This window comes from Podarcis muralis, chromosome 4, assembly GCF_964188315.1.
Source record: "Podarcis muralis chromosome 4, rPodMur119.hap1.1, whole genome shotgun sequence".
In the NCBI taxonomy this organism is placed as follows: domain Eukaryota; kingdom Metazoa; phylum Chordata; class Lepidosauria; order Squamata; family Lacertidae; genus Podarcis; species Podarcis muralis.
Genome location: NC_135658.1, coordinates 56,357,582 through 56,384,609, shown reverse-complemented (window position 1 = coordinate 56,384,609; position 27,028 = coordinate 56,357,582). Strand labels below are relative to the sequence as shown.

The following is a 27,028-nucleotide window of genomic DNA, read 5'->3' as shown; positions in this document are numbered from 1 at the left end:
GTGGTGATTTTAAAAAAGAAAAGAAATGAGATGCTCAAGTTTTAAAAACCAGACTGAATGTACACCTAAAACTAGGTGCTGCTAGCTTTGCTTTCCTGTATGTTACATGTATTTGCCCACTGCCATAGTGACCTGTCTTTTACAGTCAATATATGATCATCCATATAAACTACTGTGTTTAAGGATGACTACTGTGCAGACTCATATTTCCAGGACATTCCTATATTTGTCAACTCAGAGGTAAGCCTCACTGAGTTCAGTAAGGTAAGTGAATATGCTAGAACACCTGTTCACTATTCTAATCTGCTGGGTTAAGCATATGGGGCAAGCCCAAACAATGAGAGCAAGAGCTCTTAAGGGTGTGGGGAAAAAGTAACCTGAGGGAAAGAATATTAAAACATTCATTGGACCGTTAATTGCTTTTTACCTCTAGGATTAATCCTGTGTTTTTAAACAGGTATTTATATGTCTGTGGATGGAACATCAGAAGATGTTCCCTTAAAGTCTTTTGAATAAAAGCGGGTTTAAGACTGCAGTCCTGAGTGGGAATACGTATCTTTACAGTACAGTACTTCTAGCTGTATTTGATGGTATTCACTTCCTATTTAATGTTGCAGTTCTAACCTTACTTACCTTACTTACCACTGAATTCATTAGGATTAATTTATGGATTGCACCATTGTGTGTTTAGGGGATTGCAGCCTAACTGAAACATAGAAGAAATATTTAGAGCAGCTAGCAGCTATTCCATTTTAAAGCCTCACATTATTCAAGGATCAAAATTGATATGATATATTGACCAATTTCAATGTAGGTTGCTGGCTCAGGTTAAGCTCAAATATTTATGGTCATTTTAATATATACCAATAATTGTTGGTATTAATCAAGGCTGGCTTCCAACTTGTTACTTCCCTGAGAAAAAAAATCTAAAACATTTGAGAGTTTTTAGTTCAGTACAGTGAACAAGGCAGGACTTGCTTCTAATCAAGGCAGGTCGAAAGCATTTTGCTATCTTAGTAGATGGTATCCCCTCCCCACACCCCAAGTCAAAATGCCCATTATCTAAGTCTCGCCAACTTATGATGGCATCTGTAACAGAAAACCTTCCAAGTGCACCTCCTCCTCCCAGACAATACAAATACAGCAATAATTACTAACCATGGGCTGCCTTGTTATGACATTTGACATTAGCTGGCTGATGTAGCCAAAGCACTCTGCCCAACAGTAGGGCTAGCCCTATTTTTGAATCAACAAGTTTAGGATTCACTGTAGGTCAGTGGTGGGCATCTGGAATCTCCCTCTCACCCAGTGGTCCAAATGTGACAGGTGGGCCATGATGTAAGTTCACATCAGTTCTGGTACTGAAAACAAATCCCTAGGCTCAGGGGCAACCTGTACTTTAATTCTAACAAAATGAATGAATGAATGAATGAATGAATGTTCAGTGGCACCTTAGAGACCAACTAAGTTTGTTCTGGATATAAGCTTTCGTGTCCATGCACACTTCTTCAGAACCTTAAGGGTCTGGGGACTTCTGTTTCAGTTTATTTGTAGAAGTGGGCATGCACACGAAAGCTTATACCCAGAACAAACTGCACACTTCTACAGATACACTGAAACAGAAGTCACCAGACCCTTTAAGCTTTCGTGTGCATGCACATGAAAGCTTATACCCAGAACAAATTTGGTTGGTCTCTAAGGTGCTACTGGACAATTTTTTAATTTTTATTTATTTATTTCGACTGCGTCAGACCAACACGGCTACCTACCTGAATCTTTAATTCTAATGTATGCCTTTTGCGCCCTGTCCTAGTTGGTAGGTTTTGAGGTTCTAGTAAAAATCAAGAGTGATCCAAAAGGTCTAAAAACTGCTCTCCTCTGGCATAACCTTCCCCACCCCCACCCAAAACTAAGTTCCACTGAAACGAATGGGCACCCTATGGATAAAAGATGAATAGATCTGGGGTGTTAGTTTCCATGTTTACTTCATTGCACCTACATAGTCATGAGTGTTTTGTGAATGACACCAAAGGCAAGTTTCCTCTCTGCATGTTTTTGCTTGACTTACTTGTATTTTTTAAGGTGATCTCATTATTTCCTCCCATTCCTGTTTGGAAATAAGAACATGAGGCTATCATACTCTTACATACCACACCCAGCCATGTGAGAGGAAATATAAGTTTGCTCCTAGTTTAAACTATGTCACTTTGATGTCCCCAATGTGATTTACATCTTTCCAGCCACTGCCAACGCATAGCTGTTGAACAACACAAGAAGAGGCCTGCAGAAAGTAAAAAGGATTTGGGGATGTTGCTATCTTCTTACTCTTTAATGGACTAGAAATAATCCTTATTATTCATTGTGCCCATAACTCCCAACCTATTTATTCTAGGCATGAAGCAGCCCAGTCCTACTGAGTCAAATGGGACAAACTTTGCAAGCTCAACAATATTTACTCAAAAGTAAGTCTTGTTGAATTCAGTGGAGCTTGCTGCTCCCAGGTAAGTGAGGTTCGGATTGCAGCTTTACTCCCAAGGAAACATTCATAGAATCCATGAAACACAGTGTGAGCCCTTTGTGGAAAGTGTCTATGACAAATAATACCTATATATACATCTACCAGTTTTTAAAAAATATTTTTAAATAGTATTGTAATTATGCATGCATATATATGTATGCCATCCAGATGTTGCTAGACTCCACCTTCGATCATCCCTGACCATTGACCATGTTGGCTGGGGCCAATGTGAGATGGAGCACAACAACATTTGGAAACCCACAGGCTCCATCTCTGATGTAAGCACTAATATAATTCGGAAAATATGATGATGTTGACAATGATATTAGACTACAGGGCCAACCCAAGACATTTTGCTGCCTGTGGCAAAGGATACAGTGGCACTCCCACCCCCATTACGTGCAGACAAGCCGGCTGAACAGTTGGATCTTACTTAAATAATGGCAGTAGGATAGGGTTACCAGACATCCCCGGTTCCCGGGGACAGTCCCCAGATTTGCAAATCTATCCCTGGACAAATTCTGTCCCCAGATTTGCAAATCTGTCCCTGGGAAATGTTGCAGCGGCAGCCTCAGCAGCCCGGAGCCAGCCTGGTAGCATAGTTGGCTCTGGTTGACTTCAGGAGTTGCTCGCTGCTGTGGCACCTGCCATTTTTTGTCACCGGAAGTCCCCATATGTTGTGCAATCTCCTGCCCCCTTCCCCCTTTGTTTTGACTGATCAGGGGTGGCTCGGGAGTCGCCCAGTTTTTAAAAAACTCTGTGCATTTATGTTTCATAGGGTGTGAAAGAAGGGCTTTGCACCTTTATACAATATGCATGTGTGCTTGGGCCCAGGGTGTTTTGCCACACTACTGACTCCTTGTTGCTACTCAGCTTTTTTTTTTTTAAAGTTTCCCTGGATTCACTGAAAAAAATCTGGTAACCATACAATAGGATAGGGTCCTTGAGTGCCCCTGAGGCCAACAGGCTAGTTTAGGGAGTATTGGGTCAGGATTGCCAGCTTGGCCCCATGACCGTGGGTGCCGGGGCCATTGGTGCCATGCAGCATGCATGGCCCTGGCACTGAAATATGTGGGTTTCTGGCCCCTTCATGGAGAATTTTGTGGGTGCTCAGGCACCCAGGGCATTGGCACTTCTGTACCTGGCAGAACTGTGGCACACATAGGTGTAATGGGCAAGAGAGAGAAATGGCAGGGCAGCTTGTGAAGAATGGGGAGGGCCAGTGGCGTAGCGTGGGGGGTGCAGGGGGGGCCGGCCGCACTGGGCGCAACATCTGGGGTTAGGGCAAATCCATGGGTTAGGGGGCGCAAATCCACAGGTTAGGGGGCGCAAATCCACGGGTTAGGGGGCACAAATTACTTACCTTGCCCCGGGTGCTGACAACCCACGCTATGCCACTGGGGAGGGCTGCTGCTGCCCTCTACCATCTGCCACCCAAGGACATTGCCTCACCTGCCTATTGGTAGGGCCAGCCCTGCAAGACTATCAACATTGGTTCATTAATTCACTGCCAACTCGAGAACTAAAAACCAATAATTCTTTTTTTTCTTTGCAAACATCTTCTTTTAAAGGAGCCAGTATGCTTGAACCTGTTGATTGTCTGCCTGCTGTCACGCAGCTGGCAAAGCCGCTGGAATTCTCCCTCCCCGGAGACGCCTCGGGCAACCACGCTTACTCGGAAGTAAGCCTCCCGGAGTTGAGTGGGGCTCGCTTCTTGGCGTGTGGATCGAGATTTCGCGGCTGACGAGCCTCCCAGGTATGCGGGAAGGAGCCGCCGTCTTCGGGGGTTTCCTCTCGGGCGACGGGGCAGAGGGTTGCCGCCTAAGCCCCACCCCCCTCCGGCAAGGCAGGCATTGCCACAGAGAGTGACACCTCCGGCGGCGGCGCTCGTCGCCCCACTGCCCGCCCCGCTCCCTCCCTCCCTCCGCGCCTGCAGGTGAATAATAGCCCGTCAATCCCGCCTCTGAGGATGAAGTGATAAAGCGAGAGAGCAGCGAGCCCACAGGAAACGGACGGCTCTTCCCCTCGCCGCCAGGCCGCTCTCCCTTAGCGGTGGAACGAAGGTCTCCCTCGCCAAGTCCGCGCAGCTCTCCCTCTCCGCGCCCGGACTTTTGCTGTTCTTTCACCTCGCGGGAGTGGCGCGGAGAAAGGGAGGAAGGCGGAATAGCGTGTCCCTGGGCGAAGGAAAAAGCCGCCCTGCTCCGCCCGGGCTGAAGCTGAGCATCGGGGAGCCCGGAGAAGGCGCAGCCCGTCGCCTCAGGTGAGCGCGAGAGTTTTCATTCCCTGGGCGAGGGAGACGCGGGTTGGGTGGAGGCGTCGAGGCGGAGGGATCGATTCGCGAGGACGGCGCCCTGGCAATAGCGGCCGAGCCCGCCTGTTTTTTGTTTTTAGTACGCGGAAGTGCCCCCCTCTTTTATAGAAGCAGATGCTTATTAAACTATAAGCTGTGAATTGGCAGAGTGTTTCGTTGGCTTCCATTCGTTGCCGTTTCTGTGGCGAGAAAACGAACAGAAACCCCACTGGGAGAGGCGGTCGTTCCCTTTATGCACAAATCCGGATTCTTTTCCAACCAAAATCGGGGCAGGGGGGCTTAAAAAAGGGTAATGGAGTGGAGGGGGAAGCGGGATAGGAGACATAGGCATGCAAGCTTGGCCATATCACCAGCTTATTGTAAAAGTCAGGACGTGGTGGTGGTGTTTGATCTGAATGACCTTGGCACCAAACCTCTGCCGAAACACCTGCTGTTTCCTTATTGTTAAGACGTCGGTTTGGACTACAGAGATTTCGGTCGTGTGGATGATATTCTATATTCTAAAAATGACTTACGTTGTATCCAGCCTTACCGGGACGTTTCCCATCATAGGATGGATAAAAGTGATCTGCAGAGGCTGTTAAAGATGTGCATCGATAGGATCTCTTTCTAAGCAGGCATGGGTGGCCTCAATACTTGCAGGATCCGCCTGGGATCCACTACCTAGAATCCAGGTACGAAAAGTGTACAAGTTAAAGAATTCCGAGGCCCAGGAGTAGATCTGAGTTCATTTATTCCACACAAAGATGTTACATTTATTCCACACACCCATACTTTATTTTAGCAGAAGAATTGTGGGGGGTAACTTTGCTGGTGCCTTTGTTAAACAGGAAGTATGAAATCCTCACCAAATCCTCCAAGCTGCCTGGAGCAGATCCTGCTCCATCTTCTGTCCAGCACTTTTCCATAGAGTCTGGAAACTTATTATACAACAGAATTTCATCTGAGCTATTTTTGTTGTTGATAATTCCCTTTTTATTAGATCCTTTCCTCAAGGAGCCCAGGCCACCATATTTGGTTAACACTCTATCCATTTTACCCTCACAACATCCACCTACGGTAAGTTAGGTTAGGCTGAGAGATAGTGACTGCCCAAGGTCACCCAGACAGCTTAAAGGCTAAGTGGGAGTTTGGGGCTCCCTGGCCCCAGTCTCACATACTTGATTACAACATTACATTTTTAGCTCAATCTTCCAGTGAAAAAATCAGAACTGCTTATACATGTGGTTCCTAGATGGCTCTTAAGTGGGATGTAGCAGCTGATTTGAGCTTGATTAATGGGCCCTGGGTAGATCCATGAAACTTCCTTTTTTGTGCAGTAGCACCTTGCACACATTAGGCACTAAATATGGAGTAACCCAGCAGCTGTAGTGTCTTCAAAGTGGTGGTAAATATGAGAGAAGTTCGCTTGTTCTGTGGAAGCAGTGATTTTGAAAAACAACATTGTGCAACCATATCTACATATGAGACTTTGTGCTGATTTGAGGAGGAAAGCTTACAAACTGAAGGTGTGTGTCATTACTTCAAGGTAGCTGGGTATGTGAAATGAAATGCCCATTAATCTGAGTTCTCTTAATTGCTGCTTTTTAAAGTATCTGTTTGGTAGTTACTGGCTACGCAAAACTATCACATGGTCCAAATCTATAATTTGTGTGCTCCTTCCTTGTAGATTAGAGATCACATTTGGTCAGTTTTTATGGGCCTCATTTCCAGTAAGGGATTCAGGTTACATTTCTGCAAACTACCCAAACCAGCACATATTTGCATCTAAATGGGTTGAGTTACACTGACCTTAGTGGAACAAAGGTTACTGTCCTCAGCTTAAAATGCTATCTTTAAACTGTTCTGCTGGCAGTGAAGGAAATAAAATGAAAATTATGTTCTTGACTTATACTGCACTGTCACAGGCAGATTGAGAAACTAAGCTGCAGTAGTTACACTTGAGTTCAGGGTTCTGCATGTCTAAAGTGGTTTGAAGCATCATCCTAAATTGTTTGAGGATTGGGCTGTCCATTCTATTGTGGGGGGAGGTGGTGGTGGGGAGCTCAAGAGTTTTTAAAGGCCATTTTCGCTGAGGCTTTGAACGATGTACTTCAGCTATTTGAGCAGGAATAGAAATTCATGTGCAGAATTGTCTTATTGGTCCTTTTTTGTTTTCTCATATTGTGCTGTTTCTAAGGGAAATGGGATTGTTCCTTTGTTTTAAATACTAAGGGGAAAAGGACGTGATAAAGGGAAAGGCTGTACTGTAGGTTTCCCTGGAAGCAAATTTCTTGGGTGAGATGGGGTTTTCCTCTGCCTTCAAAGGCTGAAAGCACTTTATGAATAACCAGTTCCTTCTGCCTGATAGGGTTACCAGCTTTGTCTGGCAGGGTTGTTTTCCTACCAGCAACTATGTGATAAGCAAAATTGCTTCAGGTGGAACTTTTTCCCTATCTGAATTTTCAGCCTGGGAAGAATTTCAGCCTTTAAACATCTGCTCACCATAGCAGCATTTAAAGACACAGAAGCCTTAATACTAACTTTGTATTCTACGGTCCTGTTCCAGGAACTTTATTATTGAAACGGTTTCTCTTTCTCTGTAGAATACGTTCCATTTATCTTTCTTGCTTCTGCAGTTGACCCACTATAGTGCTATAGGCTAAAGATGAAGAGTTGGGGAATTGCCATTCACAAATGCACTAGGGCTACAATCCTAACCCCACTTACCTGCAGAGTAAGCCCCATTGAATTGGTATCTGAAGAAGTGTGCATGCACACGAAAGCTCATACCAAGAACTAACTTAGTTGGTCTTTAAGGTGCTACTGGAAGGAATATTTTTTTGTTTTGCCCATTGAATTCAGTCGGACTTACTTTTGAGTAGACATGGTTAGGATTGCACTAAATTACCTTATTAAAGCTCTGTGCAGACTCCAGCTCAGCTCCTCATCTGCAGTGGGTCTGTGTTAGGATGAGACTGACCTACCAGGAGGGCAGGTTTACAGCAAATGCCTATTGACCATAAGGCATACGAAACACTTTGAATACTTGCTTATAATCCTTGTTTGTTAATAGCACTCCGTCACTAAAGTTGCCTGTATTAGGAACAATCATATGCTGAATTGGTGTTAACTGAGTGATCTTCAGTAGCTGATACAATGCAAGTTCAAAAATATTTTGCTATGTGCTTTGAAAATGACAGTTGAGTGGGGTGTCAGCATTGTTGACACAAAGTGACATCAGAGAAGTTTAAAAGTATCCCCTGGGTATACTGGGTATACTGTATAATAACAACAAGGGCAGGAAAACCAAGTTATGTGTGCAGTTAATGTACACATAACACAGATATGCTGTCCTCATGGTTTTGTATCCTTCTGAAGTGTGATATGTGTAAGAGAACCTAAATCTCCAGTTTTCCAGTACTAAGAAGCAGATGGAAACTATGGAGCAGACTTTATGATATCCTATCTACCAGTAGCACATGTAACAAAATATTTTATTTTATTGTCTTCCTGCTACTGTGTGACATCTGGTGCTTTATAAATTATGCTTCAAGGGAAACGGGTGTCCCAGATATTATTAATTAAGGTGGAGAGACAGTACAGTTACAATTGAGACTGCAGTGCCATGCATGCTTACCTGGGAGTAAGCTCCATTGAACTTGGAGACTGTGGTGAATAAACATGGTTAGACTGCATAGTGGAAATTCTATAGAGGGGAAATGACTTTTCTCTCAAGCCAAAAAAGAGAGGTTGAAAAAAGCTTTTTCTTTGCTTCGTTAAAATAAACCTAAGTAGCTTATACATGTATCATCTCTATTTGTAGCATAATGTGTCAACAGCAAAAAATAAAGGATTCTAATTTTAATTATCTGTCCAATATAGGAACATGTCATTCATTCAATGCTTAAGAGATTTTAAAATTATTAAGTGGTTTATAAACACTTTAAAATAAAATATTCATGTAATAATGAAAGGTTCCTCAGATTCTGTTAATATTAGCTATTTTTTTCAACCCCAGACATTTATTAACTACTGATATTCCAAATGTTAGACTAGTTTTTCCTTAATGTTCCAATTATGCATTCAAAATAAGTTTGACATTCTGTTAAATTATCATATGTAGTGCAACTCACAGTAAATTAAATGTAACATTGCATCTATTGTGTTATGAATTTTCCAAGCATTCAGGTGCAACTGGTTGTGATGTTAAAACTTCTCATGCAAACAAACATAAAATTGCAGGTCTTTGGGTTTCAAAGGTACAAATGAATTTCCATATTACATCAGTCCATGTAAATTTCACCATAGAACTTTAAACAAATGGATTCAGTCATACTCAAGATAATGTATAATTTTGAAACGTTCCCTCTTTGCAGCAACCTAATAAAGTTGCTAATTTTCATATATGAATTGAAGATGTAGTTGTGCTAAATATTTGTCCTGACTTTTTACTAATGACACTCAGTGTTGAACTTTTTCAGTGCAAAATAAGCAAGCAGTACATTCTTCGTATGCACACCTTGCATACTGTGGTGTATATCTACGAAGAACAAATCAGGTGATAGATGCTGTTTCTATTCTGCATGAAAGCTTTCCTTTTCTTCCATGAAGAGTTCCCTTTAATTTAATTCCTGAGCCTTCTACTGGCCACCAGAAAACTGCCTTAAAAGTCCTTTTATAAGTTAGCATTATTTGGAACACTTCCACATCCCTGTGCTGGTACGTGATGTTTAAAGCCCTGGCCCTGCCTGAATGGCATGTTATAGCCACACAGCCTCATATCTAAATAGAATATTGCTTCAAAAAGCACTTTTGGAAAGCATGAAGGTGAGCATGCTAAACAATACCTTAAATGAAAAAAAAGAGATCTCTGTGCAATTAACTACAGCAGGTTAATGGCTATCTGATTCAATGAGCTCTCTCCCCCCCCCCCCCTTGAAAATGATGTAAAAACTGTTGGGATACATGCTCTGTCTAGCTGTAAGCACTTGATGGGAAAAATCTAGTTCTTCTGAGAAGGGTGCTAAAGAAAGTGGTTTTCTTCTGATTGAAATAAGTTCAGACCATATGACCTGCCACACCATGTTACCTGCTACTAAAAATGGTTGATGCACCAACTGGGGAGGCATGATACGCTAAGTGAGCACTGAGTTCATAACATTTCTGGTCCAGGGTAACCTAGCCTTGAACTGAGACATCTTTTGGGTATTTGATTTCAACGTAACTGATACCACTTGGTCAGATGAGCCAGAAATGTACAATTGCCAGCAAATAGAACTGTCTTTTTGGTTAAACAAATACAGAATATTTTACCTTTGTCTTGCTACCTAGTAATGAGAGTACATGATGGTATAGTGTGGATTTCTTGATATTGTGTGCTGAGAATAGTTAGGTTCTTCATCAGAGTTGCAGGAAATCCAGCTGTGTGCTGTTTGAGAACAAGCTTGGGATGTGATTTTTTTTTTTAAGTTATTGGAAGTTACCAGCATCAGCTTTGCATATATTCCTGTTTTTAATATTGAGTTTTAAATTATCGTAACTCATTTTGGGACCTGATGGCGAAGGACATGTAATAAAAGGAATATATAACAATAAATACTATAGTAATTCTAGTGATGGACACCCACCTGCTGTTTCATTTGCTTCAGCAAACTCCTCTTCCAATGCTTTTCCTGCCCCTTTTAACTTCCACAAGGACAGGTACTTTATTTAACTCTAGACTAACAAAGCTATTGTCTGCCAAGAGTGCCTGCTCTTCGTTGCTCTATGTATGCCTTCTTTCTCCCAGAAGCCATAAGAGACCATTTGGTAGCAGCTCTCCAAGGTTTCAGGCAGGATAGGAGCCTTTCCCAGACTTACATGGGTTTACCAGGGATTATATCTGCACAGTGGCGTAGCGTGGGGGGTGCAGGGGGGGCCGGCCACACCGGGCGCAACATCTGGGGTTAGGGCAAATCCATGGGTTAGGGGGCGCAAATCCACAGGTTAGGGGGCGCAAATTACTTGCCTTGCCCCGGGTGCTGACAACCCACGCTACGCCACTGTATCTGCAACCCTTTTTTACGGTACATGAACCATTTTGGCTCTCCTCTGTTAATCTGGAACAATCTTGCTGCAGCTTGAAAAGGCTCTATGGTGACTTTGAGAATTGTATGTAGTCCAAGTCTTTGGTGGAATAGTTGTAGCACAGTATTGGAATTTCCCTGGTGTGTTCACTATATGAATTTAAAAGCTGCATGACTGGAAAAGGATCATTACTGAGTAATTTAAAGGTGGTACTAGTGTTACTTTGATTTTTACTTCCAGGCATGTAATCTTGTGCCACGTAATCATTTCACTGGTTTGGCTTTAATTTATACTTCCTTGTATGTTCTTTTGTAAATTGAAGCTATATAGTTAGAACTATAAATTACTGACCTGAATACATGTTGCTGACTCAAAAGGGAAGTATCTAGAAAGATCTCAACAAACAAACTTGGTGATGAATGTATCCGTGATAAATAATAAGCTTGTGTACACTGTAAGTTGAGAAGCTTTCCCAGCTTGTTTACTGGTTTTTGTAGGAAACAGAAAGTTTGCATTGTATTACTTTTTCTCTCCTTTAGTGCAACATAGTTGACATGGGAAGAATACATGGGGTTAAATTCAAACTAGCAAGGATTTAAGCCTAAAATCAGTGGGACTAAAATTTTGATTGATATGCTGTGATTCTATACACTAGTGGTGGGGAATCTTTTTTCTATATATGGGGGGGGGGGGGATCAGCTGGAGGCTAGAGCTGATGGTAGACTGGCTGCAGTGGAAGGAAGAGAAATTAAAAACTGCTGGGGAAAAGATGGGATAGAGGATTCTGGAAAATGGCATGATTGGTTAGGGAACCTGAACAGAAGAACTTCACAGCACAGCATTTTATGACAGATCCTCCTTGCAATTTAATAAAAATAATTAAGGCTGGAAACACAGATATCTTTGAATTGTAGACTCCCCCCCCCCCCCAAAAAAGGTATGTGTGCTTCTCGGTATCATGCACATGGGCAGGTAGGTTAAAAGGGGTCAGTCCAGGAGCATACTTAAACCAGGGCTGCACTTGGGGCAAATTTTGGAGGGGAGGTGTTTGCTTCCTTTGGGCTATAGTCTGTCCTGTCGTAGTATATCATGCATGCTCAAGGTAAGAGTGAATTTGTTGTTACATTTGAATGGCTGTCAAAAAAACCCACAAGCATAGTGAAAGAGCAGGAACACATACATAGATGACTAACCAACTGGTGTTCAGGGCAAATAAATTATGGCTATGTTCTTAAACAATTTATGTAAAGTGTTATTTGTTCAAGGTGTTGGAATTTCGCCCATTTAACAAAAGGAATGGCATGAGTTTTGCCTTTTAGGCTGTATAATTTATAATTCCTGAATCAGCAAGGATTCAGTTGTTGAACTAGCCAGACCACCTTCTTGGTAATGGCCACCTAAATATGAGTTGTTATGAGTTGTTAAGGTAACAGAGGAAGTGGCTCTGTGCCAGAGAGCAGATGGGTAGGGGCCTGCTATAACTGGTTGTTAGACAGACAAAAGCCAGAGTTGAGGTGTGTAAGAGCTGGAAGCTAGAAGCAGGTTGCTGGCAGAAATAATAATAATGATCACAACAACAACAGCAGCAACAACAACAAATATAATTAATAATTAATAATTCATACCCCACCCAACCACTTTAGGTGGCTTCCAGCAAATATAAAAACATAATAATGGACAATTAATGGACATTTGAAAGAGGCTGCCTCAATACTTTATTATTACAGTATAACAAAGTTGGATTGATGGGTAAAGTGTGAGTGTCCTCTGCAGGAGTGAATTGTAAGGCATTGCAGTACCATCCTGTAATGTCTACTGAGATGTAAGCCTTATTGAGTTCAGTAGGATTTACTCCCAGGCAGAGTGAGTGTGTGTGTGTGCGTGTCTGTGTCTGGATTGTAACCACAGTTACTTGCTTCAAAACTTTAGTGCATCTTATAATTGAGAAAGTAATATTCTCTGTTTATAGGTTTGTCTGATACTTGCAAAAGACGAATTGCTGAAAATCAAGATGGAGTCTGATTCAGTAAGTGAATATCTTTCAAAGATAGCATGCCATTTGTGGTGATTTGTAAAAGTGTTTTCAGAAAAAAAGAGATGGCAAATCTTATTATAAATGAACCTTAATTTATGCTTATTGAAAATAACGTCTCCACATCACACTTTTGTCTTAAATCTAGGATCTGATCTTTTTTTAAACGATATTATTAGTTGGAAAACCAACAGGAAAGTATTGCGTGTAAATCTGCCAAAAAGCATTTTGAACTTTAATGGTGCAAACAGTTGCTGGTGCTTGCTCATCTAAAGTTCATCTCAATTCTTCTAGCAAGTGGGGACAGGTCCATAATTTTGGCCTGGTTTTGCTAGCCAAATAAAAAACTGTGTTTGATGGGGCCTCGTTTAGCTCAGCAGAGCAGCGACCCATGAGCCTGCCTGTGAAAAGCCTGTCAGAACCCTTGTTGGGACATTGTGGACCTCCACCCTTCCTCCCCCAACTAGGACCTGGGAATATGGTGGGTAACATTATGCAGCTGTTGACATGATAGCTCCAGCCTGCTCCACCCTGTCCCACCCCTGCCCTAGCTGTGCTTTCACGCTTGCCAGATAGCAACAGCACACATCCCATGGTGAACCTAGTGGAAGCCTAAGAAGTGGGCTGGATTTGTAACAGACTTTGTTCTGCTATAGTGTCAAAATGCTTATAGAATGCTATAAGCATTGGAACCTTATCAATGCAGCACAGTAGAAAACATCATTTCTGGGTAGCCACTACATAAGGCAGCCCTTGGGTGCGGGGGGAAATGCTGCTGAAATCATCAACATTGGGTTGGACAATTGACAGTGAACATAGTAGCCAGGGCAGACCCAGCGCTGCTTGTGGCAGTCATGAGGACCATCACATGTTTTCTCTGCTGCTATCACTGATTTAGCAGCAGGCAGCACCCCTCAGCATATTCCAGCAGGCCTTCAGACATGCTCCATGGGTGAACAGGTGGCAGCAGCCAAGCTCAGCTTTCATACATAGTGGCTGTCTGCCATTTTAAGTTATCTAAAATGCAAGGTCTTGGTTTATAGATATATGAAATTTACTGATGATTTGTGATTGTTTTACTGATGCTTTGTTAATTATTCTGTATGGTTTTTGTTTTATTTGTGATGTTCTATTATATTGTTGTTTTTCATTGTTTGTGAGCCACTTTGTGATTCATGTGAGTGAAAAGCAGCATAGAAATATAATAAATGATAATGAAATTAAATAAGTTATTTTAACCTTTTTTTAAAAAAAATATTTTAGAAATATAATAAATGATATGAAATTAAGTTGTTTTAAACTGTTTTTTTAAAAAAAATAATTAAAGACTTTCTTGGGTTTTAAGAACTGTTTTTAATGTTGTGTTTTAAATTGGTGCAACCTGCCTTGGGATGTTAGGGAGAAGGACCAGCGATAAATTAATCTGATGACAAATGACAACAGCTATTGCAACAAATAAATAGACACTTAAGTGAACTATTACAAAGTGAGAGACGTTGGTATTCCAGTGCTTTCTAGACAATATTTGTTTATTCATGTGCTGATTTTGTTGCACCTGATTATTTCTGATTTTTAGAGGCCACCTCCGTATTATGAAAATTTTGCCTATCAGCCAGAAAATGCAGCTTCTCATAGATACTTCGGTGGCTATAACATGTATCCACAATACCCACCTCCGTATTATCCTCCATCAGTGCCACATTACGTCCCCAGAATTTCAACTCATGAGTCAACTCCAGTGCCAACAATAGCACAACCAAAGTCTACAAAAATCTGCACGCCAAGTAAGCTTTGCTTTATTTTTATTTTTTTTTAAAAAGCAAGATTTTCTGTAATTAGACCTGTTGTATAGGTTTCCAAAAAAGCATCTTTGTATTTGTTCATATGTTTAAATATTGTTCACATGGTTGTACAGTGGTACCTCGGGTTAAGTACTTAATTTGTTCCGGAGGTCCATTCTTAACCTGAAACTGTTCTTAACCTGAAGCACCACTTTAGCTAATGGAACCTCCTGCTGCCACTATGCCGCTGCTGCTCGATTTCTGTTCTCATCCTGAAGCAAAGTTCTTAACCCGAGGTACTATGTCTGGGTTAGTGGAGTCTGTAACCTGAAGCGTATGTAACCTGAAGCATATGTGACTCGAGGTACCACTGTACTTCCATTGTTGTAAATTGCGGGGGGGTGAGGGTAGCAGGGAGAATAGAATGGTGGGCAGTTCATTGAATTAATGATGTTAGGGATTTTTTTGGGGGTGGGTGGGCTGCTTTTCTTTAAACTGGTATGTACCTGTAGGTTAGGAATAGACTGTCTAGTCTTACAACTCATGATAGTTTTCTCTCTATATATTTTCAGGACTCAGGAAAATATTGTTACTCATTCTAGCCATTGCAATACTGCTAATAGGAGCTGCAATAGCATGTGTTCTCATCTGGTTTTTCGGTAAGGATCTGTTTCTGTTTATAGAAGCTTAAAATATCTTGCAACATGTTTGCCTGTGAAGTAGGTTAGGTAGGCTGAGAGACTGTGACTGGCCCAAGGTCACACAATGAGCATCATGACTGAGTGGGGATTTGAGCCCAGGTCTCCCAGATCCTAGTCCCACACACATTCTTAACCACTTCCCCACATTGGCTCTCTTAACAACCACATAATTATTAAATTATGGACCATACATGTATGGTCATGGCCACAAACGTCTGATAGCATTAGTCCATCCTGCTTCCTTTTCTCCCCACCCATATTTGAAATGCTTTTGCTCATGAAGCATGGTGCTCTTTTTGTTGCCAGTGAAGTAGATTCCTAAACCTGATTTGTTTCTTTACAGTGACAGACAGTTGTTATGGCTCCAAGATACGGTGTGGCACTCTGGGAGTTTGTGTGTCACCATCTCAGTGGTGCAATGGAGTAAACGATTGCCCTAATGGTGAAGATGAAAATCGTTGTGGTAAGTGCATTCAGCGAATTATTTTTTAAAATAAATAAATAATTGAAAGCTCCTCCTCTTTAGGCAGCCTATAGTCAATGGTAGCCAATATTATCTACGGCTAGATTCTATGTAGCAGTTGTTGGAGACATTCAAGATTTCTCGCACAGGACACTGGCCATTGACCTGCAGTCATTGCTTCAATTATGGTGAGGTTTCTCCTGTGCTGAAATTCTCCTGGCACAGTAAGCACAGAAGTACAGTAAGGGAAATATTAGGGCCATGGCTGGCCTGTGGCTTGTGATCCTAGAACAACAAACTTATTTTGTCGTCTCCCAAGTAAAGTAATCAGCCACAAGTTGGAAATAACCTCTGCCTTGGGGATGGGGAGCCTGTGGCTGCCCACTGTTCTTGGATTCCCATTTCCCACTGTCCCTGACCATTGACCATAGTGGCTGATACTGCAAGAACTTGGGAGTTCAATAACATCTGAAGGACCACAGCTTCCCCATCCCTGTTCTTTAAATATATATATTAAATATTTTCTTTGATTAAAACCCTCCCTCTTCTACATGTTTGGATAATTACTACAGACATCCACACAGAGGCCCCTCCCAGTGTTTGTAATCTTATCAGCCATTCCCACCTACCCTTTAGCAACACCTGGCTTCTTTTTGCAGAAAGGGGACATCAGAGTTGCAGCAACTGCTATATATGTGTCAGCCAGGTAATCTCCTTATTGACATTTGATGGTTCTGAGACTTTTATGTCATCAGAAAAATTATTTTTGTTTTAGTTAGGCTTTATGGGCCAGAATTTCTCCTGGAAGTTTATTCATCTAAAAGCAAAAGATGGTACCGTGTTTGCTATGATGATTGGAATAATGAACATGGAAAGACTGCCTGTGAGGATTTGGGATATAACTCGTAAGTATAGTGATATTTTAATTATAGCAAATATAGACTGAAATAATTTGACTGCAATAATTTCCATATAATGAGGGGAAGGACTAGACCATGTGAAAAATGAACATAATATTTTAGCTGCAGTTCATTCCTTTTCAGCTTTTTATTGTTATTAAAAAGTGTGCCTAAACATTCTGGTGTTTCGCCTATAACTTAGGTTTAAGGTGCCATTTAGCTTCTAGCTTTCACTTCTCCGTTTCTAACACTGCTGCATGTATCTTGATTACTGATATTTGCAGTAATACTTTTATTATAGCAGTGAGTGTAGTAATGGTGATAGGAGGAACAAAATTTGAATTCCACACTGTGCCAGATCTTTCAACAAGCTTTACAATATTTCATGTAAGTGCTGGGAAAATAGATATGGCTCCCAAAATCATCATAATGCAAAACTCTCTAATGCAACAGATACTGTTGGTTAGTGCTCAAAGCTGGTGAAGAGGGAGTTCATATCTAGTGTCATTAAAAATAATAATTAATGCTTAAGCTGATTGTGTTGTGTGTATGCATGCTGAAATAGTTAAGCGCACATGTTTGAATGTTCACTCCTATCTTTGACAGGAACACATATTTCAGGAGCGATCCATTACCACTCATCACTGACTCTAGGAGCTTTATGAGGTTGAATAAAAGTGCTGTGGGCACAGACTTGCATAAAAAACTGTATAACAGGTGATACTTTTATAATTTTTGCCTACTTTTAAGTGTTTGACTCCCAGAGCCATTATAATGCACAACTGTTGTCGTAGGGGTGAACTTAATGATTGTTGGCATAAACAATTATTATGTTTTAAGCCCCTGTTAAGTTTCCCTTTCTCTAGCTTCTACTTAATAGAAATTGAAGACATTAAGCATATTTAATAGAATTTGAACTCATCAAACATATTTTACCAAGTCCTGTTCTGTGCATATAGAAGACAAATGTTTGTAGTTCAACAATACCGCCCTTGAGTTGTACTCAACTGACTTCTATTCATGTCCAGATTAGCAGTTGAAATGTGGAGGCTGCTTTAAATTGTGGGACATGTAATGAAGCAGATCTTTAATATGCCAACCTGGAAATTTTCTCCCCTCCACTGCAAAATTTTAAAGCTGTGCTCAGTACCCAGTGGCTTGCAGCAATTGTTGTACCAGTCTCTCTCCTTCAGTGTGAGAATATGCCTTGGAATTCCACCATTAAGAGCTGGGTAATTACTTTCAGCAATGGTTATTCTGCTGTGAATGGGGGGGATATGGGGGGGGGGTGAGCTGTGAGGAGCACCCTACAATGCCCGAGTAGGAGGACCATACATTTGTGTAAATTAACGATTGATACCCTCTTTTACCCTTGTGGAGTCTATTAGGGTAGAAGCCACTTCAATATGTTTTGAACATGTGGTGTACGTGTGGAGCTGATTGTCTAGATTCTTCCTGCCCAGTTGGTACCCTGCCAGAAGGGAGGCTCCTGATTTACATGAGAAAATGTGTGCAGATCTGGTGGCAGGATTACCCCCACACTGTTGTAGAGTATAGGTTCATGTGAAGTTGAAGCCTCCTTCTTCATACATAGTACAAATACATATATACTATTTGTGTTACAGCGATCAGTGTCCATCGCTACAGATGGTGTCTCTAAGATGTATAGGTAAGTGTTGCAATGCTGTTTAGTTTTTAGTTAACTTTTTCTGTTTTTATTTGAATTAAACTTTTCTGTCTTGTGCCTGACTTGTAAGAATCCTAGTAAGTAAGTAAATGAATTTATGTTGATATGGCTGGGGTATGATTAAATTGGCCAAATACATTTACCTTATTTCATTTGGAGATTCTGGGCTCTATTCTTATAAAGCCACCATTATCATGAATAAGAATTAATATAAAATAGAGATCCTGATTTCTAAGGAACTGATATTAAGTGACTGTAAATCTGACTGTAGGCAACATGGCTATGGTAACTCCTAAAAGAAAGGGCAGGATACATATATTGTTGTCATGAGAGAGTCATAAATGGTGGCAGGAAACATCCTGTGACTTATGTTATGAATAGTTTACTTATGAATGTTTTACTTCTGTTTCCTCTATTTTTTACAAAGAGTGTGGCACTTCCAGTAAAGAATGGAATCCTCGAAGCAGAATTGTGGGCGGAACTGCCGCCTCCCCTGGTGAGTGGCCATGGCAAGTCAGCCTTCATATACAGAAGATTCATCTATGTGGAGGGTCCATTATCACTCCTGAATGGATAGTAACTGCAGCTCACTGTGTAGATGGGTAAGTCTCAAACAATTTCTCCCAAATTATGTGTCCCTTGGGATTTTGTTTTTTGTATGTATAATTGCTCTGGTTACTAAAACTTTTACTATTAGGAACCATTTTTGTCCTTCAATTTTTAAACAGAATAGATGTAGGATCTGGCACTTATTTTTAGCCCTTTTGAAATAATTTTCAAGGAACGCCTAGATTGCATTGTGTCTGTTTGGTGTGCTACGGAGAACTCTTCTCCTTTTGGTCAAATGTTCTTGAGGGTATTTGAGGGGTTTTTGCTCCTTTCTCCTCCTCTTTGCTACGTCCTAACAAATGCAGACACACTGACAGAAAAGGCTTAATCCATGGTATCTACACATGGCTTTTTGCTTATCTATATAGGGTTGTAACCAGGAATGTTACCTTCTTGACAGTAGACCTTAGCATTAGGTGTTGATGCTGCAGCAACATGAATCATGCTTGAGAATAAATCATAATTGTTAGCCTTCATTTTGTTTCCTAGGGCATATTCTCATCCATTTGACTGGACAGTTTATCCTGGGATCATGACACAGCAAGAAATGCGTCCTCATAAGGGCTACAGAATATCCAAAATAATTTCTCATCCAAACTATGATTCAACTACTAAAAATAATGATGTTGCCCTTATGAAGTTACAGTCTCATCTACCTTTAGATGGTACCTATCTATTTACCTGTGTATAAAATGTATATTTTATCTTTCTATTACCTGCTCAGTGCAGCTAAAAAAATCAACAAAATCAACATTGCATCAAACTAATTGAACCAGATCAGTGCAAAACAACAGAGGCTGATTTAGGGAAGCACGACCAGTTCAGTTGCACTGGATGCAGAGCCTCAGGGGTGCCGCAACTATTATGTAGAATGGGAGGCAGGGAGTGCTAAATTTTGGTGTTTGCACAGGGCGCTGCTAAAATTTAAGACCCCAGGATCTGCCATTGAAAATGATTAAAATGAAAGATGTGAGCGCACACGTGTGCAACATGACTGCCGGGCACCCACAATAGAAATTTTGTGGGTGCCCATACACCCAGCTCCCCCCCCCCATGGCGCCAGTGGCCCCATTGTCCGCCATATGTCAGAGTGCAAATCTTTACACCAGGTAAAGCACATCCTGTGCCTGTGATGACCCCCCCCCCCCGCATTCTATGCAAAATACTGTTGAAAATCCACAGTGCCCCAAATAATATAAACACCTGCAGTGTCAGTTTTTATTTCCTTTCTCTCTTCCACCCCCAAACCTCCATGTTTGTGGGATGGTGGGGAAAATATAGTTTGTTTGTTTTTTAAAATTATTTTCAATTTTATACATTTCAGTAATTTTGCAATCATGTTAACATTTCGAAACTCAACTCCCCCCCTTTCTGTGGTTCCTTACATTTATTTTTTATATTTTCAGCATAATCCAATTAACTAAACTTAATCATTTATTCATCTATTGAAAAATGTAGTATTAAGTAAGGCGAGTTGCTGCTTTTATTAATCTTAACTTGTCTCCAACTTTAGTCACATCTAGACTTCTGCCAAAAGTGTGTTTCTGGTGGGCAAAGGTTTCTTGCCTTGGTAGCTCCCATACAGTGACTTTTATCAACAAAAATGCTCATTTCCTCAAGGAAATTAGAGTGCTAGTAGAAATCAGGTACTATGAAAGCCCCCAACCTTCCATGTTAGAAGGGCTGAGAGTGCTGTTCTGGCAACTCTCTATCAAATTCTCATTTCTGCACAGTTACTGATTAGCAATATGTTCTTGCCTCATAGAGTTTATAAGTCCAGTTTGTTTGCCCAACCCTGGAATGATGTTTCAGCCTGACCAACAATGTTGGATATCTGGATGGGGAGCGAAATTCCAGAGAGGTAAAATCGGTTTCTATCAAAGTCTGGGATTTCCTTTAATTATATGTTGTGGCACTTTGGAATTGCTGCTATAAAAATATTAAAATAACTGGCTTGGTTGCAACAAATGAACTAAAGTGACCCAGTTAAAAGTCACTCTTTATGTTGGAACTAGATTGTTAGCTCAATATCACCTTATATATGTCCTATACATGTTTGTTGTTGCTATGAATCTTTTTGTTACCCTGAGCCATTACTGAAGCAATTTGCCTATGTTTTGTTGTAAATGGAAAAAGCCACCAGATGTTTTGAGGAAAGTGACACACAGTTGTTGCTGCACTACATATAACCTACATCCTCACTGACTCTTGGCCATTATGGCAGGAGAAGGTGAGAGTTACACTTCAGCAACATCTCAGGTGCCAAATTTGAGGGAAAGCAACAAAGGCTGCAGTCTGAGACTCAGAAGGAGAGTCAGAGTGAGCTGAAAACTGGAAGGCCTTGCAAGATGCTGAAGAGTTTGTGTCAGGATCTGTTTTCAGCAGTGCTGCTGCTACAGTCAAACCTTGGAAGCCGAATGCCTTGTGAGTCGAAGCCGCAAACCCAGAAGTTAATGTTCCGGTTTGCGAATGTTTTTTAGAAGCCAAAATCTGACGTGGCTTCTGATTGTGTGCAGGAAGCTCCTGCAGCCAATCGGAAGCCGTGCCTTGGTTATCAAATGTTTTGGAAGTGGAACGGACTTCCGGAACGGATTCTGTTCAGCTTCCAAGGTACGACTGTATTTGTAAATCTAAATACTATAATGCTGCACAAGTCTCCAGTGAGTTCTCCCCCCAAAGGAAGTAAAATGCAGTTATGCACTTCCCCTGGGGTTTCTCGCTGCTCAGGAATGTGGGGAACAGATAATAGTTTGTTTTATGTATATGAAGTGTCTTGTTTAATTCAGCTTTTAAAAAGACATTTGGAGACAAGTTGCAGTGCTTTGTCAATCCATTGAACTGCATTTTTACTGCAGAGTCCATTGCCTTTATGTCAACATTCTGCAGCTGAAAGTTTTAGTAGCTTGTATTTGAGTGGCTCTTAATATGTTGTTTTTGCACCTATTTTTCAACCTTAGGTAACACTTCAAAAGAACTGAATGCAGCAATGGTACCTCTGATAGACTCAGCTATATGTAATGATAGGTATATCTATAATGGACTCATTTTGCCTACCATGTTCTGTGCTGGATACATAGAAGGAAAGGTGGATTCTTGTCAGGTAATGTCTATTTAAAGTGAGAAAGCAGCGCTTAGATTCTAGCATGAGCTCTTGTGGTCAATAAGACACAGTGCTAGTTTAGCCATATGAAGCCCTAAATGGCTTAGGAGCAGGTTACCTGAGAGATTGCCTTTTCTCACATACACCTCACCACACCTTTAGAGCACCTTCACAGGTTCTGCTTTGGCTGCCTTCAACAAGTGAAGTGAGGTGGGTGTCTACCAGGGCCTTTTGGTTGTCACGTCTTGGCACAGAGAGACTCACCATGGAACTTTCATTAGTGTCTTCCCAGTGCTTTACCCAGGCTTTTAAAGTGTTTTACATCTGGCCTGTAAGACCACCCTGAGACTTGTGGGTATAGGGCGATTTACACATTTTAATAATACTAATAATATTGGCTGAGTTTATGGAAATGAGGTAGTTTTTCTGTCTTCCATTGTGTTTATTGATAAGTGACCATAGAAATGTCAATACAAATAAATAATGGTGATTAGTTCATTGGAAAAACAGGTTTGACTGATTTAAAAGCATTTCCTTGGTGAACTTCCTTTACAGACAGAGGGGCTCCTCTCAACCCCCTCCAATTTTCCTATTCCTACATGTTTCCCCTATCTAAAAGCTAAACAGAACTTCTGAAAACCATTCAATAACTATTAAAGGGCTGCTTACTTTCAGCAAAGTTAGTATTAGCCAGATGTTGTAGGCGTAGGGCTCCCTGCCAGACAACATTGGTGCCACCACTGAGGAGACTATTATAGCAGATGATGATTCTAGGTAGCATACAGCGGTTAAGAAAATTGCACAGGTCCTGCCCTTAGGCTTACAAGCTCAAAAACAAAATATGAAATGGAAGAGGGATAGGAAGGAGAAAGGGTTAAGTAGAAGTAAATTCAGGTACCAGAATTTCTTAGCTACGTAATGGGCAATTGAGAAAGTTGTAGGAGAAACGAAGCCAGAAAGGAGTTTGTCCCAGTGACTTCCTCAAGTGGAGTTATGTAAAATGAATGGAATTTTAAGCAGGGCTCCTCACCTGGCTTCTAGTGTTTCAGCAAACACAAGGAGATAAATTAGGTATACAGGGTCTAGACAGTCAGAGCCTTTTCAGGTCAAAACAAGTAGCTCATATATGGCACGTTGCCAATGCAAATGCTGTAAAACCCATCTAATATAGTCACAATGGATCTCTTCATTAGTAGGCAAGAAGTTTCATTCTGCAGCAGTTGAACAAAGGCTTTAAAAGCAGCAGTAACTTTACTGTGGGTTGCAATGAAAATGATTACCATTTTCCTATAGAAAACTCTGCATGTGACTTATAGGGTATAACTGTAGAATGTGTTTCCTCTCTTGTTTTAGGGTGACAGTGGTGGTCCATTGGTAACTCGGAAGAATGCTTTGTGGTGGTTAGTGGGTGACACAAGCTGGGGAACGGGCTGTGCTAGTAGATTCAGACCTGGAGTTTATGGTAACATGACAGTGTTTGCAGACTGGATTTACAGAAATATGCAGGTAACTTTCTCTGAAATATTTTGATAGCACTTTCCGAGGTGGGTTTTAGTCGTCGTCTGATACAGTGCAGTAATGATGAAATGGCCACTGGGCTGATAGACAAGAGGATGGGGTGGGGAGTGCCCTTTTCTGCCAGCCAAGCTGCTGCTTGGTAGCCAGGAGCAAATCAGGGATTGCAGGTCTAGGTTGCCACAAGCGGACAGGGGCCTGGCTCATTTGTAAGGGCAGAGAATTCTCTGTGTTGACAAAGGTGACAAAGGTGTTCGGTGTGTGTGTATCAAGTTTGCTTCAATCATGCTGGAGCACGGCCAAGAGATGGAAGTCAGGGAACTGGCTCTATATAGACAAATTTGTTTAAACATTTTCTTAAAAGGGAAATGAAAACTTGGTCCTCCTTCACATCATGTGGGGCTGGAATGACATAACTTTTGCTCCAAACAATTATCTCTAGCCTGCTCCACTCAATATGATTGGGGAAAGCTAGGTGACTCCATGTGCTCTGCAGAGTCGCCTGGTTTTTACCCAGTAGCTCCAACCTTGCCCCTGCTATTTATCTTATCTATCTATACATTAGGCAGGGCTTCCCAAACTTGAGTCTACAGCTGTTTTTAGACTACAGCTCCCATCATCCCTAGCTAGCAGGACCCAATGGTCATGGATGATGGGAATTGTACTCCAAAACTAGCTAGTTACCCAAGTTTGGGAAACCCTACATTAGAGAAAGTGTTTTTGATGTGTCTAGATCCAGTCTAAAACAGGGGTTGAAAACCTGTTGCTCTGCTGACTATTAACTTCCATCAGGCACAGTAAACATGGCTTTTAATCTGGGATGGTGGGAGCTGCCCATTCCTTAAACCCTCTGTTATTAAGAGAGCTCCTCCCTACCAAACTTCAGGTGTAGCAGCCCCAAAGAGGGCATTCTGTGGCAGCCCCTAAGCTGTGGAATTTACTCCCTCTAGAGGCATATATGGTACCTTCATTACAGTTTTCCATATGCTGAAGATGTAGCTCACTCCTGGCTTTTCATACTGGAAAGCTATTTTTAGGAGCCACCCTATTCTTCTGCGTGCAAATTGTTTTAACTGATATGATTTTAAATTGTTGTAATCTTTCCCAGGACCTCATGTAAGAAATTGCATAACTAATAGCATCTGGAGGGCTGAAATGTATCCCTCCTTAGTTTTTGTGAGAGAAATAATTGATGGTGGAGACAGCAGTGGCACAGGGACCAAAGGGGAAGGCAGGAGAGAGCAGACTGGCTTGTCCACTCTGGAAAGCCATTTGGCTACTTCTGTTGCACTTGGCTCTCGAGGCACAATATGGTTCCAAATGTGTTATCTCCCATCAAGGAAACTTTTTTGGGGGATAGGGGGATGTTTAGTCAGTCAAGACACAGATACAGTTCTCCTGCAACTGTCTTTTGTCTCTGCGGTAGGAATTACAAGGTGTGTTCAGGCACACCCTTTGGCTGCCACCTTCGGTCATTTGCAGGTTGCCACGTCCTGAAAATTTATAGTTCCATAGAAAGACTTGCCAGCCCTGCTATGGTTTACTCATGATCTTGCATGCAGGGATGAAGAGAATGTGAGTCAAGATCCCTGATCTTGTGGGAGCAAGGGGGCAGTCAAGAATTCAGTGACACCACTTGTTTCTTAGCTTGAACAACTGATTGCGTTAAAAGTTCACGTAAACATTAATAAATTCAATACTTTGGATTGAGGTTGCTGAAACTTGTGTTTTTCCTAACAGGCGAACAGATGATGATATTCAGCCATACACCCCTGCCCTCCATGGAATGAATGGTGCCCCTGATGTATCTGATTGCTTCCAATGGCTTTCTTGGTCTTCATCATTCCTGTACTAAGTGACTCTTAGGACCTAAACACTTGATAATTCGGAATGCTTGCAAAGTATTTGGGGCCATTTGTACTGTGAATGTCTTAATATCGAGCAGTGTAGGTTGAACAAGATTATCTTTCCTTCAGTGTAGGTGCCCCTGGTCACTATCACTCCCTTATCAAGTTGCTAAACTTTTCTTCATTTTGGAGGATTCCCAGCCAGTTTTTTTTAAAGCTTCATTATAAATCATATTTATAAATTGCTGTTACTGCTGTCTTTGGAATAGCGCAGCATCTTGTTTATTTTCTTGGTTTTATTTTAACTTTTAATATATTATTATCTGTGAATATCTGGGCTGCTGGCTAGCCCAGTTTTTCAAGACTGAGGGTAAATGTCTTACTGTAACATATGAAGAGACCTTCTCCAATACTCCAGTACCACTGAGAGATGAATAATACTTTTCCATTATCTCCTTGTCAGGTACCTTTACTTCCTTGTGCTCTGTCTAGGTATTATATTGATTCTGAAATCAAGTCTATGATCAGGTTTATACTGAATTCCTCCCCTCCTTCCGATATCAAAATTAGAGTTTGGTTCAGAAAATGGGAAAACCTTGAATTTTATTTTGTTAGAATATTCCCAGGTCGTATCTGATTCAGAAAGGATAAAACTACTATTGAGCCTCAGTAAACAACCAACTAGATATGTTATTTACTTATGTGCTTACTCATGTTTAGAGCCTGCAGAAAGTAGCTAGGGAACAATTCAACAGTTTCCCCCAATCTCTTTCCTGAGCAAAGCCTAAACACGCTCTTGTGAATATTTATTACATGCGGTTGGCTGTTGTTAACCCACATGCTACTGGAAAAGTAACCACTTAATCTTACAGCTACCTCATTTTGTAAGAGAGCGGCAACATTTATCTATTAAGCAGGGATTTTTTACAACTAAGATTTACAATTTTAATAATGAATTCAGAAATAAACTTATGGAATATGTAAAAGCAATAAAATCTGGCAAACTGGGGATTTCTTATTCTCATGGACTGAAATTACTAAACTGCTGCTATTTGAATTACATTTTTTTTTTAAAAAATGTGCCTGTTACCGCAGCAACTTTCATTTCAGGGTTTGCCGATAAAGTTGGGTAGTAATGAGCCACTCAAATCATTATTTAAAGGAGACACACTGATAATACTATGAATATAAATCTTGCTGAATTGTTAAATAGTTGTGCCACTATTTTAAGTAGCAAATATTTCTTTACTTCAAAATTGAAATACATGTATCTTATGTACAAATAAATAATTTTTTTACTCTCTTAACCTTTTGGCTAATTGATATTTCTTGTGTTTCTTGTGATAGTAGGACCATTAGCAAAAATGGGCACCTACAACTGGAGAATATTTGGGCTTCACACTGTCCTTGCTGGATGAGACAGCATTTGTATGGCCACTTTCCCTGAAAATGTAAATTAAGGAAGATTAACTGCAGAACAGACTTTACCCCACAACAGTAACAATGTTTCCATTACT

The 27,028-nt window shown here is 41.1% G+C and overlaps 1 protein-coding gene across 2 annotated transcripts; it reads left to right on the top strand.

Annotated features, from left to right (window-relative positions):
* Nucleotides 1-4,423: 4,423 nt before the first annotated feature.
* TMPRSS2 (transmembrane serine protease 2) lies at nucleotides 4,424-26,818 on the top strand. 2 transcript variants are annotated; one of them, XM_028727243.2, is made up of 14 exons: nucleotides 4,437-4,778; nucleotides 12,847-12,903; nucleotides 14,486-14,693; nucleotides 15,263-15,349; nucleotides 15,735-15,854; nucleotides 16,630-16,759; nucleotides 17,360-17,470; nucleotides 18,379-18,422; nucleotides 18,868-19,042; nucleotides 19,539-19,714; nucleotides 20,815-20,910; nucleotides 22,007-22,149; nucleotides 23,503-23,655; nucleotides 25,405-26,818. In XM_028727243.2, exons 2-14 carry the CDS (start codon nucleotides 12,889-12,891, stop codon nucleotides 25,414-25,416), a joined length of 1,470 nt encoding a protein of 489 aa, XP_028583076.2. In that variant the 5' UTR covers nucleotides 4,437-4,778; nucleotides 12,847-12,888; the 3' UTR covers nucleotides 25,417-26,818. The 2 variants fall into 2 exon arrangements, with proteins under 2 accessions (XP_077783486.1, XP_028583076.2); XM_077927360.1 differs by lacking the exon at nucleotides 25,405-26,818 and having other exon boundaries at nucleotides 4,424-4,778; nucleotides 23,503-23,694.
* Nucleotides 26,819-27,028: the final 210 nt, after the last annotated feature.